Source organism: Myotis brandtii, unplaced genomic scaffold (genome assembly GCF_000412655.1).
Source record: "Myotis brandtii unplaced genomic scaffold, ASM41265v1 scaffold321, whole genome shotgun sequence".
Lineage (NCBI taxonomy): Eukaryota > Metazoa > Chordata > Mammalia > Chiroptera > Vespertilionidae > Myotis > Myotis brandtii.
The window spans coordinates 1446453-1461584 of NW_005362314.1; the positions used below are offsets into that span (position 1 = coordinate 1446453).

At 56.6% G+C, this 15132-nt stretch overlaps 1 protein-coding gene across 1 annotated transcript in view; it reads right to left on the reverse strand.

Moving 5' to 3' along the window:
• The window catches only part of ADAMTS10 (ADAM metallopeptidase with thrombospondin type 1 motif, 10), a 15763-nt gene extending 2583 nt beyond the window's left edge, over window positions 1-13180 (reverse strand). Inside the window, exons 1-21 of the mRNA XM_014543242.1 lie at window positions 12442-13180; window positions 11862-12208; window positions 11351-11507; window positions 10314-10531; window positions 8808-8891; window positions 8566-8711; window positions 8157-8200; window positions 7924-8029; window positions 7684-7830; window positions 7346-7487; window positions 4482-4589; window positions 3976-4121; window positions 3823-3886; window positions 2453-2555; window positions 2062-2195; window positions 1851-1974; window positions 975-1055; window positions 738-901; window positions 525-651; window positions 308-437; window positions 3-58 (exon numbers count right to left, since the gene is read on the reverse strand). Coding sequence (XP_014398728.1) covers window positions 3-58; window positions 308-437; window positions 525-651; window positions 738-901; window positions 975-1055; window positions 1851-1974; window positions 2062-2195; window positions 2453-2555; window positions 3823-3886; window positions 3976-4121; window positions 4482-4589; window positions 7346-7487; window positions 7684-7830; window positions 7924-8029; window positions 8157-8200; window positions 8566-8711; window positions 8808-8891; window positions 10314-10531; window positions 11351-11507; window positions 11862-12208; window positions 12442-12751 — 2938 coding nt within the window. The 5' untranslated portion in view covers window positions 12752-13180. The remainder of the gene's footprint in view (window positions 1-2; window positions 59-307; window positions 438-524; window positions 652-737; window positions 902-974; window positions 1056-1850; window positions 1975-2061; window positions 2196-2452; window positions 2556-3822; window positions 3887-3975; window positions 4122-4481; window positions 4590-7345; window positions 7488-7683; window positions 7831-7923; window positions 8030-8156; window positions 8201-8565; window positions 8712-8807; window positions 8892-10313; window positions 10532-11350; window positions 11508-11861; window positions 12209-12441) is intronic.
• Between the last annotated feature and the right edge of the window lie 1952 nt (window positions 13181-15132).

Consider the following 15132-nt stretch of genomic DNA (forward strand, 5'->3'; position numbering starts at 1 on the left):
GCTGCGCACGCCGGCGTCACAGCTGCGGCTGCAGCGCGACCAGTTCCCCACAACCCAGCTGTGGGGACAGAGGGCTGACAGTGCAGGCCCGGCACCTGCCCCCGCACCGGCTCAGCCTCCTCCCCAGCAACCAGCCTCCTTCTGGAAACAGCAGCCCAAGCGCCCACCTGTGGCAGGGCGGCACAGCACCCGAGAGAAAGGCACTTGGCTGGGGAGCACCCACTCCGACCCCAGGAGAGCAGTCACCCCAATCCCGGGACCACGTGCTTCTCTGATCTCAGCAGCACTGTCACCCGCAGGTACTCACTCGGGTGGGCAGGGCTCGGTGTTGCAGGCCCGCTGCCTCTTGGGAAGCTTGCTCTGGGCGCTGCAGTGGTGGGGGGCCACGGCTGAGCTGTCCAGCTGGTTGCGGCATTCCACGGCCTGCACCTGGCTGCCTGGGGGCAGGTGAGAGGCCCGCTCAGCCCTGCCCCATCCAGAGGGTCAGGTGACTAGTGCCCCCCGGGCCCCACCCCTGCCCTCACCACCGGCACATTGGGCAGAGCACTTGGTCCAAGGTGAGTAGTGCCAGGAGTAGGGGGGCAGTGCATCACGGATGATGGGGGCATTGAATCGGTAGCGAAGGGCAGGCAGCTCCGTCCTGGCCAGCACCTGGGGTGGAGGGTGCATCAGAAGGAAGTCAAGCTTGGAGTCCCCACAAGGGTGCCATGTCCTCCTGCACCTTGCCCCACCATTACCATGATGATGAGAGAAGCATTGATGGGTCCCAGGGCTTCTAGACTCTGTGTCTGATTTGGCCCAGGTCGCAGCTGAAAGGTGGTCCCAGCCAGGGACAGGCGGTGGGGCTGAGGGGTCCTGGGCATCCCCTCCAGCAGCAGGGACTCCTGGTCCCCCTTCAGGGCTGGGGGATAGTGTAGGAGTCAGAATTCCAGCCAAGTTTACCCACAGTCCTCATCCCCTCACCTCCATCTCACCCAAGTGACTGAGGGAGAGGTTCAGGTCCTGGATGAAAATGTGGATGGAGCCTTTGGGGATCCAGACGACTTCCTCGTACCCTGGACAGGGAAGCTAGGTGTTACCTACTCGGTCCGCCCCCCACACCTGCCTGCCTTCAGCCCTGGATGACAGCAGCTAGCCATTACTGTGCTAAGTGCTTCCAGGGACATCACACTGCACTCCCAGCTCCAGCCCTAAGCAGTAGATGTGTCATCATGCCCATTTTACATGTAACAAAACTGAGGCTCAAAGAAGCAAAGCTAAAAAACACACACACACAAAAAAAACAAAAGCAAAGCTACTTGCCCAGGTTTGACAGGAGGTAGCTGGGCTGGGATTTGAACCTGCCTTTCTAACCACCAACATGGCCGGATCTGCCCCGCCCTCCACCCCAATAAACAGCAGGTATAGGCCTGGGTAGAGAAGAGGCCACTGTGGAGGCCCCAACCCACACAGTTGACATGGTGGTCTTAGCACTCAGAGTAGGGGTTGCAAGGCTTATGGGCCCTAAGGACCCCTGTCTCTGCCCACATGTGTCCCAAGTCCTGGTTTAACTGCCCGACCTCTGCACTAGCTCCTGAACCACACTTGGGCAGGAGGCCCCCTGGATGGGGCAGGGGAGAGATTTAGGTCCCCACCCCCTTGGATATTTTAATTGCCAAGATTTTGGCTCCAGAGCCCAAGCCAGTCCCTGACCCTGATCTGGGGCATTGCTGGGTCCTCAAGACTTCTTGGGGTCTCAACACTCCACTGGGTCCCTGGGTCTGAGAATTTGCTAATCTTGACTAGTGTGGTGGGGCCAGCCACGCCCCTAGCCCAGGAGGGAGTGTGTCAAGGAAGTAGGGGTATCTTACCAGCCCCAGGCAAGGCCGGGCTGAAGACCCCCTCAATGGTTTCGCAGGCACTGCCATCACCCCCACACACTCGGCACTTGTCCTCCCGCAGGTCGGAGCCCAGGACCCGGTCGCAGCCCACGTGCTGGGGAGGGCAGCGGTGGTGGGGGTGTCAGCGAGGTGCCCATTCCTCCGTCCCCATCCCTTCCCTCTCTCTGGAAGTCCCTTCCACCTTGCACTCGCCGCTGACACAAATGTCCACCGTGTCTGGGCGGCAAGGTGTCCCGTCCACCACGGCTGCTGCCCTCTCCGTGTAGAAGTTGAAACCTTCTGCTAGGCAGGTGAGCGAGCAGGCCTTCACGCCCCCTGGGGGGCATGGTCCCATCAGACCAAGGACCAGGAGGCCCTGGGGCTCCCTGCTTGCTCCCTGGGGGAGGTGAGGCCAAGAGGGACAGACCCCAGATCCATGAAGACTAGGCAGGCTAGGTAGATGGAATGGGGGTTCCCAGCATTCAGTCTGGCATTCTGGCTCCTTGAGTGAGGGGAGGGCTCAGGGCAGACCCCAAGATGCTGTATCCACCTGCTGTTGGATGCTCGCACGGCTTCCTCAGCCCCCGACTCACCTCCTCGGTATGTTTTCCACGTGTAGAATTTTCCACGGAAGGGGACGCTGTCAAATTCAGAGCACTGCATTTCTCTAAAGTCCTGGGAGCCAGGGGGACAGTCCTGGGGGCACGAGATGGGAGAGGGAGGGAGGCCAGGTGTCCAGGGATGGAGTTAGGGCAGAGGCCTAGGGCGAAGAACTAATGCTCAGAGCAGAGATGAGTTGGAGGAGTGAGGCTGGAGGCAGGGAGGTCGGGAGGCCAGGGAGGAGGCTGTGAAGGGTTGGATGGTAGCTAGGGCTAGGTCCAGGCAGTGGGGCTGGAGGGACAGGTGCATTTGAAAGGGACTAGGTGACTCATTAGATGTCAGATGCAAGCTGGGGATGATGCCTAGGTTTCTAGTTTCAGACCTGGGGCCTTTCTTGAGAGAGCAGACCTATAAAGGAGCAAGGCAAATTGGGGAAGGTGCCCACCTCTTTGTGAGTGTGAGGGGCATGTGGACCCCTCAGAGACAGGAGCCTACCCCTCATCAGTAGCTCTCCACCCTCCTAGCACTCCACGCTGTCTTGTGTTTATTGGGTGTGTGCACAGGAGATGTGTTTACTCCAGGACGAGTCAGGGGGATCCCAGCATTAAAAAGGGGCAGCAGAGAAGCGGAGAAAAGGAGTGCAGCCTAGGAGGGGCTGGGAGCGCAGGGCTTGGTGATGCAGGCGAGGCGGAGTTTTAGGCAGGGGGCACAGCCCTGGTCAGAAGAGGGCTACTGGGCTGGTGCCAGAGAATCCAGAGACAGCTCTGGGGCAGGGCGCTGGGGAGACTGGACCATGCAGGGAGTGGGTGTGGAAGGCTCATCCCTGCAAGAATTGGAAGGAGCCCGGCCGGTGTGACTCAGTGGTTGAGCATTGACCTATAACCAGGAGGTTGAGGTTGGATTCCTGGTCAGGGCACATGCCGGGGTTGCCAGCTGGATGTCCAGTAGGGGTGTGCAGGAGGCAGCCGATCAACGATTCTCTCTCATCATTGATGTTTCTCTTTCTCTCTCTTATATATAAAAGAGCCCTAGCTGGCTTGGCGCAGTGGATAGTGCTTCAGCCTGTGGACTGAATGGTCCCCGGCTTGATTCCGGTCAAGGGCAGGAGGGAGCCAATCAATGATTCTCTCTCATCATTGATGTTTCTATTTCTCTCTCCCTTCCTCTCTGAAATCAATAAAAATATATTTAAAAAAAAAAGAATCGGAAGGAGCCAGATCCCCCCGGAGGCGCCAGGGGGTAACTGGGTCTGGGAGGGACGGGGCATGTGTCGAGGGGCAGGGAAGGCAGAAGGCCTGCAGCGGCTCCTTGGAAGTTGATTTATGACTTTTTTCCTCTGAGGAACGGGGCTGGGGGAACTCACATCAGTGTTGCAAGAGCGATGCCGCCGTCTCTCGCCCAGGCAGTACTTGCCCCCGATGGTTGGCCTGGAAAGGGTGGGAGAGCAGGAGAGGATGGGGCAGGGGAAGCAGGGACGGCCCCCTCCATTTCCTCGTAGGGGGTCCTGAGGACTGACCTGGGGCTGTCGCAGTGACGGCTGGAGGAGGACACGCCACCCCCGCAAGTCCGGCTGCAGTCTCCCCACGGGGTCCACGGGCCCCAAGCCCCATCCACGCCCTCAGGTCGTGACCCGAAGGGGACGCACACCCGCTTGTAGCACCACTGTGGGAGGGGTGAGTCCAGCTCAGAAACCCTCAGGGGATTGGTGCTCCCCTCCCACCCAGCCAGAGGCCTCAGCTCCCCTGGAATGGGGCTGAAGTGGGACAGAGGTGGGGCTCGAGGACCAGGGTGCAAACAGATGGCATAAGGGTGTGGCCAGGGAGCCCGACGCAATGTTCAAGGGGCGTGAAGCTAGCACTGGGACAATGGTGCGGGCGGGGCTGGAGACGGTGTGGGGGTGTGGACTCAGGTTAGGGGCGGGACCGGCAGGAAGCAGGCGTGGCCAGAGACCACGTGACCCTGGAGGCAAGGCTTGGGATGGGGCGGCCCACGGACAGGGGGCGGGCCTCGGCCTGCGCTCACCCCCTTGTCGATGGTGTGTGTCTGGCACAGCGTGCCCTCTGCGGCCGGGATGCTGTTGGTGATGCACCGGTTGCTCTTGCTCAGACACCACAGCTCGCTGCAGACCTCCTGCGGCCGAGATGCCCGCTCAAGCTCGCCCTCCTCCCGCAGGAGGACCCAGGCTCACTGCCGGCTGGGCAGTGGGGCCCTGGGTCTCAAGGCATCTACTTGGATACTGTGGCAGGGTATGGCCTGGGCCCTCCTCTCTGCCTACATACACACTGCACTTATTGAACACCTATGTGTGGCATACATTCCCGTAGGCATCATTCTCCCAATTCCACTGCGAGGAAATCAAGGCCAGGTCAGGTCACTTGCTGAAGGTTACACAGCTACTAAAGGGCAGCCTGGTTATCAACCCAGACCTTTGACTGAAGGGTCTATGATGTAACCCTTATCAGTTCAGTCCCTGGCATCTCCAGAGTTTCTAGAAGGAAACATAGGGTTGCTGAGGAATGTAGAGGAAGGATTCTGGATTCCTTTCTGGGATGGGCAAAGCAGCCCACGGAGGAGCAGTAGTTCAGAAAGATCAGGCCTGGAGGTGGCTCAAGTCAGGGGCCCCGTCTCTCACTTCTCTCCAGTGGGTGGTTCTCCTTGTTCCCTTCACTTAAACTGGGGACGTTCTCAGAGATTTTAATCTATGAAGGGTTGGGAGAGGACAAGGCCAGGCTGGATCTGTGTGGGACTTTCCTCGGAATCCTGCTTGGGCTGGGCCAGGACCAAGCAGCAAGTCCTATACCAGTCCCAGGAAGTCACTCCAATCCTTTAGGTCCAGGTTAATATCACCGGACAAGCCCAATTGGGTTCAGGTGTGGCCAAATCGTAGGTAGACTCTCTCACTCACATCCTGCCCCAGGCCCCAGGATCTTGCCCCTGTGACGTGGAGACCCTCCAGTCTCCTGTCTGTAATCACATGTAATCTCCTGAGAAAGGGATCCTTCCAAGCTTCAAAGGTGTGGTACTGGACCACTCAGTGGCCACAGGAAGGGACCTTTTCTGGGTCAGCTTCCGTGAGAGACCTGTACATACATGAAAAATTTGGAGGGTTGTCCTGAGACCTCCCTCAAACGCCCTCCAGGGTCCCTGCCTTCTGCCCCTTCAGAGGATACTTCTCAGCTAAAAACTCAACCTGGTCTTCTGGCTTCACATGGCTTGCATCCTGGCCATTTGTAAAAATATCACGTGCTCTGACGCCTCCTGGAGAGAGTGCCTATCCCAGCCCGGCTTTCCCTCCTCCTCACAAGGACACACTGTGGAATATATGGATGCTTCCACCCCGCCATCTGCAACACATTTGCTCCCTCTGGGCTACAGTTTCCTCATCTACAAGATGGGCCTTGCCTACAGAAAAGGTTGAGAGGCATGAGACAGAGTAGATATGAAAGGGCTTGCACAGATGCCCTGCTACCGAGTAACAATGACCACAGCTAACTCTGGACCAGACACTAGGCAAGCCCAGCTCCTTAGACATAGTAACCAATTTACATGTAGTCAACGACTCCCCTCCGCCAGGAGGGCAAGGAACACATTCTTTGGAAAAATAAAAGGGAGAATCAATTTAACCTACAGCTCGCACTGATCCATGTTTGCTGTCTGGCACTTCCTCCCCTCCCCCACCTCTAAAAAATTTGGTCCTAGAGACCTGGATTTAAATACCAACTCTGGGAAAGGCACTCTCCCCATGCCTCAGTGTCTTCCTCTGTAATGTGGGGACAATAGGACCATGAGGAGCTTAAATGAGATGATGCATATCACATACTTAGCATATAGTGAATGCTCAGTAAATGCCAACCGTGATCATTGTTAGGGTACCTGGGGCACAGCAGATGCTCAAGGGAGCTTCAGAATTCTACTGGAACTCATTAGAGGGTGCTATAGTCACCAGACAAGTTAGGGTGTGGGGGCAAGAGAGGAATGTCAATTACATATAAATTGATCCAGGGTTTACCTCCTTGTCTAGCACTGAAATGAAGTGAGGGCATTTTAACAGCTGCCTACTCCCTGTTTTGGGTTAACATGGCCTTAGCTTGGACATGGCCTTGCAAACTCTGACCTTCTGAGTTTGGAGGGTGTGAAGTATTGGGACTGGGTCAAGCTACTAGGGCCGAGGCTGTGAGGAGGCGGGGAGCGTGTTTTGGGAATTAGGGGAGGTGGGCAGTAGAGGGGCAGACTCCAGCTGAGCTGGTGGCCCTGGTGGCTGAAGCAGGAGGCCAGCAGGCTCCAGCTCCCCGGGGGAAGCTGGGAGAAGGACCCTAGCTGGCTTCTTTATGTATAGCTGGGGCTTTGGGAGCTGAGTCTAAATTTCAGGAAAGAGTTGGGGAGTAGTAATGAGGTTCAGAGCTCGTCCAGCCAAGGACTGGGGCCAGCAGATCGGTGTACCGGTTGGTAGGGGATGTGGGGAGTGCAGACAGGGTGTCTCTGGAAGGCTCTGTTCAGTTCTTTGCCAAGTGGGGAAAATGGTTCTTCCCCAGGGAAGCGATTTCCACCATGTCTGAATGTTTGGGTAAAAATGGCCAGTTAGTGCTCCTGGGACTCTAGTCCTGCCGCAGCCCGATATGCTGCACAGAGGGTGGCCTCCCAGTCTCCCCAGCCCAGTTCCCAGTCAGGGGTCTGGAGAGCCAGGAGATCCCACTCTTGTCCCCAATCTTGTCTGGTTGTGACATTTGTACAACCCAAGGCCCCTCTGTGCCCCTGGGCCCCATGGGGCTCACTCCTCTTCCTGGCTCTCCCAAACCCACTGCCTGGCGTGGGGGTGCCCATGTAGAGTCACCCACCCCTGCAACCCCCTCCCCTCCCAGGAAGGAAAGCAGGAAGGCTCTCTCTACCCCGTATTTACACTGACGCGATTTGACTCCATGCTGGAAGCGGCACTGCTCATCGGCATCGTAGGCCTGGCCGGGCGCCACGGTTGGGTACACGAAGTCCTGTCTGGGGGGCCGGTTGTTCAGGCAGAGCCCCAGACCTGAGCTGTGGCAAGAGGAAAGCAGCTGTCATGCTGGGGGGCTGCAGGCCAAGAGCTCAGGGGGTCCGGCTGGGTGGGGTCCCGGGGAGCAGCCCCTGCAGGCGACACAACCCTTCTCAGAGGCAGCCCTGATATCCAGGGGACCCCCGCCCCGCAACACGAGTGTGAGCCTATAGGCAGGAAAGGCAGGTCCATCCTCACTCCAGGAAGCTGGTGATGTAGTCGCGGCTGCAGGATGACCACACAAATGGGTTGGTCTTCATGGTAATGTGGGCAGCCATGAGCTTCGCTGGGTCCTGGCCCCGGGCCCCGCAGCTGTTCCCTACGCCGTCGTGGTTCATGCCAAACCTGGGGAGAGGAGTATTGGCTCTGCTGGGTGCCGATGAACCTGCTGGACCCTTCTGTCCCCCCCCTCCCACCTCCTGTGTCCCCGGGCCTCACGTGTGTCCGATCTCATGGGCAATGGTGAACGCCGTGGCCAGGCCAATATCCTCATTGATGCTGCAACTTCTCTCGCGCTCACACATCCCTCCCACAGGGGCCAGACCTGGGAAATGGGCACGTGGGGTGGGGCTGGTTGGCCCCATCCACCCTGCGAGGTCCCCACCCTCACCAGGGCCAGGGCCACCCAGCCCACTGCCTTCATAGGTGCCAGAACCTAGGGGCATGGGTACCTAGTGTGCCGCAGGGTTTGTTCTTGTAGATGCAGATGTCATAGCTGTGGAAGGAGAGGGGGGCGATGAGGAAGCTGGGCTGCCTCCCTAAGCCCCGATGATGTCACCATGCCTGTTTCTGGGGTTAAGTTCTGCTTGGGAGTGCTACCTGCCTCTCACCCGAAGCCTCACGCTCTGGCTGCAGCTTGCCTTGGGGATAATGGGGTACATGACTGACTGAGAAATGAGTGAAGGAGTGCATTAGCACTCAAATGGCCCAATACCTGCCTTCCCTTCCCAGATTCTTAGGCTCCCAGCTGCCCCTCCCATGTCTGGCTCCCCAAGGGGGCAGCTGAATAGTCCCAGCCTCTCCATCCCCTAAACTACCCGTTCCCCTGGCCCACATCTTGGAGGCCTCCCCAACCCTCACCGCGTGATGAGCACTGCTGTGTCATGGTTGGCCACACCGTTCTCTGGAATGGCGTTGCCATGGCCGCTATGGTTCACAATGGATTTCTGCCACTTACAGAAGCTGTCCAGTGACTTCCCGGCATGGTGGGTGATCTCCAAAGTGGGCTGAGGATGGACAGAGTGAGGTGCATGGGCGCCAGCCATCCCAGAAAGGGCAGGCGGCACTGGTGTGCAGGGAAAGGGGTGGGGCCCCCCCCGCACCTGGTCCTCTGTGAGCAGGATGAGCCGTGTTACCAGGATATTAACGATGTTTCCCAGACTCGAGTCTTGGAAAAGTTTGGCAACCTGACCTCCAAGAAACAAGAGAAACGGAGTCTTAAGAGGGGCCCAGAGTAGCAAACAATAAAAATACAATGACAATAGCTCGCCTTATCAAATTCTTACTGTATGCCCAGCCTCAGGCTAAGTCTGTCCATATATCTTTGCATGAGTAGATACTATTATTCCCATTTTGCTGATGAGCAAACTGATGCACAGAGAGATTAGAAAATACAGCTGGTAGGTGTCATAAGTGGGATTCAAGTCTGGTAAGTCTGCCTGCAAAGTACTGGTTGTTTGCCAGTACATTTATTTCTGACTCACCCTTGCTCAGCTAGTCAGTTTTTTTTCGCCCTTCATCCATCCCCTGCCAACCCCCTGGCTTCCTTGAGTCTCTGCCCAGAGATGGCCTGAGGGATGTGCCTCATTCCGTGGCTATCTAAAGACACCAATTTGAGCATCACTACAAAAAGGTGGAAGTGTGGGGACAGAAAGCTCTAGAGATAGTGGTCAGAGGGAAGGAGGTTGTGGCCCAGGGGTGAGAGGGCACAAAAGATGCAGGTCACACCATCAGTGATCCTGGAGCCCTAGGATATCAATGCCCCAAAGTGGAAACCCACAGAAACCCTAGCAGTTTCTAGCAGGTGTTAGGAAATAAGGGAGAGAGGCAGGACTGAGGAAGAAGTAGTGGAATCAGATACGCTGTCATGTGAACATTGAGCCATCTGTCTGCTGAACTTTTTCTTTCCCTTTTTGCTTCAGTGAAACAAGAGCACCACTCATCAAGCCCTATTATGTGCCAACTGCTCTATCTGGTTTCCCTCCCACCAACTCTCATGCTCTGTTGTAGATACTATTACAATCCCATTTTACAGAGGGGAAAACTGAGATTTAGAGGGGCCCAGAGTCTTGAGATCTAATATGGCTACTGAATGCGGATCAGCGAGGTCAGCTGTATGAATTCATAGGTTAAGTGTATGAGTGAGAACTCTACATGCATACAGATGTGTGCCCGTGTGTGTACTGGTAACCTCAACAAGTACCTGCAAGCTGCATGCTGATTTTTATATAGCAAACAACTATGCAACTCTTACTGTGTACCAAGTGCTTTATCTAGTCACTGCATCCACCTTCGTCTTATGAAGTGAATACTATTATTATCCTCATTTTACATATGAGTGAACCAAGGCAGAGGTGAAGTCATTTGTCCAAGGACATACAACTAAAAAGTGGCAGAGCTGAGATTTCAGCCCAGGCTGGCTGGCTTCAGAGTCCATGCTCCGAGGCACTGTGCTCTGCAGTCTTCCTTTCTCACCCTGTCCCCCCTCCATTCTGTTTCTCTAGCCTCAGGTAGCAGTTGGGGGTGGGACGGTGACACCCTTTTCCTGACCTCTGGAGGCTGGCTCAAGGTTCTTGGGGCTTCATTCCCTGGGAGGGGAAGGCACTTACAATGTTCATAATGGCTAGCACGTACTGTTCCACATCTCGGCGCCCGTGGTAGGCCACCATCATCTTGTCAGCCACGACCAGGGTCTCCACGTAGCGCTCTCGGCTGACGGAGCGCTTCAGACCCAGCTGGCTGCGCTCTGTTTCATTGCCCAGGGGCCTGGCAGGTGGCGGCTTCAGGGTGCGCAGCCACCATGGCCGCCCCTTCCACGGTTTCTCATCTGGATGGATAATTTCTGGTCATTACGCTGCTTGCTCTTTTGGTCCAATTCCCTGTATGCTGATCCACCTGCCCAATGGGCCGTCAAATATCTTGTTCTTTTGCTAGTGGGTATTTCAGTTGTCCAATGTCTGGTTCTAGAAATGCTCCATTAAGTGGATATCTGGTTCTACACGATGTGGCTACCCTACTGAAAACTGGCTGGCTGAACAGCTGCCGGCACAGCACCACAACTATGACTACACAACTTCCTGACAATCCACCACCTGCATGTCTGTGTGTAGCGGCTGGACTCACTGCTGGAACTGTGATTGTGTTTTCTTGGCCTTCCAAATATGGAGCTTTCTAATCAACACACTGCACAGCTGTCTGGCTACAGAACAAAACAGCTGCTTTTGATGGCCCAACTGACTGTGCCTTAGCCTGTGACACCATCCAGCTTTCTGTTTGTACAACTGACTGTGGTTGTCTGTCTGCCATAGTTTCCTAATCCCAGCCTCTCCAGTTATACAACTATTGAATGTCCCAGAGCTCTGCAATGCCACCAGACAGCCACAGTTTTCTAGCCAGACAGTAATCCTGGAGATGGTTTTATACCCAAGCACCTGTATGGCTATCCAGCTGCCTGTCTCCTGCTGGACCACTGGACTATGGCAGTGATGGATGGGCTGTTCCCCACTGTTCCACTGTCTGACTGATGCCAATCCTCCCCTCACGTAGCTGCCTGCCGACCTTCTGGATAAGAGACACTGCTGCCTACCTCTGTCTTACGGTAAAGATGTTGTGCAGCCCCTTTGCCCGTCCCCAGAGACAGATGTACCTCTCACTCCACAGGCTGTGTCCAGGTGGGGGTGACGCAGGGAGGAACGCTTGTACACCACATGGGGGCCACTCTCCTCCGGGCCCTGGCCCCTTTTGGTTCCACTTTGTAGAGGCTCAATCAAGTATTCTTCCTCATCTGCCACAATCAGGCCATGCTGTGGGTGGGGGAAGTGGGACAGAGGGCATGGATCAGTTCCTGGTCCCCAGGACCCCTGGGGTCATATCTCTTTATTTTGTTCCTTTTATCTTCCTGGGTTTAGGTTGCTATTCCTTTTATAATCTCTTGAGAATGATATTTAGCTGATTACATTTCAGCCTGACGTAATGCTATTCATTTTCCTTTAAGCACTGCTTTAGCTGCACCCTAAATGAGCTAATTCTTTTGATTAGCTCAAAATGCTTTAAATATTTCCACTGTGATTTCCTCTCTGACTTATATTTAGAAGCATTTTTCTTAACTCCCAAACTCATGGGCATTTCCTCCCTGCTTCCCAGAATCCTCTGCTCACCAGGCCCCCACAGGTGCTGATGGCCACATGAGAGCTGTCAGCCTGGCCCTGCAGGTGGCCAGCATAGAGGCAGTGGGGCCGGGCAGCCCTCTGCCAAGCCAGGCCCTCCCGTGTCCAGTACTCCACAGAGACATGTCCTGCTAGAAGGCGCGAGCTGTGGGTCAGGTTCAGCAGGAAGTGGGTGCTGGGTGCAGCCACCTTGTAGAAGAGACGGGACTCTGCTGCAGGCCCTGTGCCCCGACGCTGCCTCCGGGAGGCAGGGGGCGAGAAGGCCAGCAGTGCCCCGTTGTCATCCACTCGGGTGGGGAAGGCGATCTCATAGTTCTCCAGGCTGGACAGGAACTCATCTGTAGGTGAGGATCAGAGGCCTGGGGTGGGCCCTGGGAAGGACCCCTGAGTCCTGGCTGCTTGTCTGTAGGGCAGGTGATGCTAGCCCCACTGGGTTACCAGCTGCAAGACTCGGGACTTCCTGACCCAGGGCCTCCCCACTCTCCTCCCCCGACAACCACAGTCCCAGTCTCACCTGATCCCTCCATGGCTTCTTGCTCCCTCCCCACCGAGGGCTCTGGACCACCCCTACCTTGAGACCGGAAGGCGTGTGTGACCTCGAATGTGAGGCCCAGCCCCAGGGCGAGGGCCCAGCGGAGGATCTGGCAGGCGGGAGCCATAGAGACCACGTGTCCACATGTCTCTCCCCTGCCTCGGCTGCCGGCAGCCCCCACAGTGCCGCCTTCCCTGTTCACAGCCTGGGCAGCATCACTGGGCTCCTGGGAGGGAGGAGCTGGGTCAGGAGGGGCGTGATCCGCCCAGCAGACACTGTCAAGGCCCCTCACAGGGCTGACGGGGGACCTGCAGCTCCTTACTCCCAGCCTGGAGGGTCCCCAAGGCATTTCCCCTGGTTGGAAGATTCCAAATGCATTTCCTTACCAAGTAGCTCCCTGTTCCCACCCCGAATCCTCCCTGCACTCTTGGCTCGATGAGCACCTACATGTGTCTGCTACAGGCCTGAGCAATTTCACACCATTTCACTTCATTTCTGCAATAACCCTGGGAGGATCCATTCACTGGGTAATGACTGAGCATGATAGGGACACAATGCCTGCTCTCCCTTTTTGGGCTCAGTCTCCTGGGTGTGATAGATGACAGACAAGTAAATAAAGAGTTCAGATGTGACACGTTATCTGGAAGAAATAATGAGGAGGCTCAGAAGCAGAGGTGCGAAGGATGAGTAGACACCAACCATGTGAAGAGACAGGAGATGGTGCACCAGGCAGAGAACAGCAGGATCAAAGGCCTGGAGGCAGGGAGGAGCTTGTGGATCTTGGACCACAAGGGCGGGGGGGGCAGGAGGCCAGAGGGGAAACTGGCAGATACTCTTGAAGGCAGGTCAATGTAAAGTTTCGGCCCAGATTAAACCTGAGGCTAGGGCTTGGCTCCTCCCTCCCCACCCCATTTCCCGGGCTATGCCTTTGGATGCTCTGCCATAGGTAACACTATTTACCGCGCCAGCAGAGCTGGAATCCCTTACAGCATGGTCTGGGTCCCCGTGATGTCTCTTCAACCTTGCATTTCCAGCTAGACCCAGTCCTGCTTCCTCTCCCTTCAGATTCTTCCTGGGAGCTCCAGGATTCTGCTGCTCTCTGCCCCAGGCCAGCCTACACAGACACCACTTTGGGCCACCACTCTGTGCCAAACCCTCCTGTCCCTTCTGTCTCCACCCTCCTCCCTCTTAATCACACACTGTCTTGTTTTCTTTGCAGCCTGGCCAAGTTTGGGAGCTGATCCCCAAACAGGGCAGTTCAGCTCCAGAGGGAGAGAGCCAGGTTTTCTCTAAGATACCGACTGAGAAGCCAACGCTTCCCGCTTCTGCTTGGACTCCTCCAGTGATGGGGAGCTCACTCTCTGGCACTCTGTGACCCAGCTGCTCCCTTCAGCTGGGCTGAGGTTTACTGCTTGGTTTGCTGTTGTTGTTGTTTTTTTTTTTTTACCTCTGGGGGCTTCAGTTAGTGCCACGGTGTCAGATCCCTGTGCGCCAGCCTCTCTGGGCCTGTTTCTTCTTCAGAGTCTGGGCAGGGAGAGGGCAGTGAAGAGGAGCTGGGCTGGGTGTGGAGTTCAGAGGTCACTGAGAAAACTCTGCCCTTTTTTCTGGCCCTGGAGAACCTCCTCTTGGATTTCATCCTTCCTTTTTCCGAAGCACACCACCCCTCTAATCTCTCTCCTCTCCTCTTTTGCCAGCCCCTCCCTCACTTCCTATTGCCTCCTCTCCCCTATTCCATCCTGAGAGGACCAGCTCTGGGATCAAAGCCCTTCCTGGTGGACTTCCCTGGTCCCCGCTGGCGTAGGCCCTTCCCCCAGGCTAAGGTGGCAGCATTTTCATTGCAAGTGAGGCTGGAACCCTCCCCCACTCCTGTCCCTCCTCCTTTCCCCATGGCGAGGAGTCTTCTTCCCTAAGTGGCTCTGTGGCTCTGATCCTGGCCGCTCTGTCTTTTTGCCTCTCTTCCTGCTCCAGCCTCAAATCCTCATCCCTGTTCTGAGGCTGAACCCCTCCTCCCAACAACTTCACACCCTCTTTGCGCTTCTAGTTCAGGTGGGATGTGGGGGACAGTGCTGAAGGATCCAGCATAAGTGGGTGGAGGAAGTGGGAGTGGGGATGGGGAGATAGGGGCCTGGAGGGGGAGGGCACACAGGTGTCTGTAGGGGAAGGCAGGGGAGAACACCTGGGACAGTGGCCCAGTCTGTGGGGTGGTTGGGAAGTGTGACCTGCCCCGGGCGTTGGTGAGGCCACTAGAGAGTCAGTGGGCCTGGGGGGGATAGGGGATTCCAGGGCTGGGGCCTGGCTGGGACAACAGATGTCAGCAGGGGATTTCTGTGGTGTGTGTGTGGCTGCAAGAGCGTGACTGTGTATGGGTGGAACTGTTCTGTGACTGTGTGCGGTGTGTGCCCATGTGACCCTGTGTAAGGCTGTGTGTGCCTGGGTGGCTGTGTGTGGCTGTATGTGTGTGTGTGTACCCAGGCCAGGCCAAACCCCCAGCCCCTCCTCCCAAAGGCAGGAGGGAGGCAGGCAGTCTGGGGGAGGCTGCCAGCAGCTGGAGGAGGAAATGCCGCGGAAAAGGCCCGGAAACAGAGGCTCCATCCCCTCCCCGGGATCCTGGAGGGGCCCGTGGCTCCACACCCAGACCTCCTGGGCCAGCTAGCAGGACAGGGCTGCCGGGCCTCCCTGTGGAGGCCAAGACCTCAGCTGCCCAGGCAGAGGCCTCGCCAGCCCAGGCTG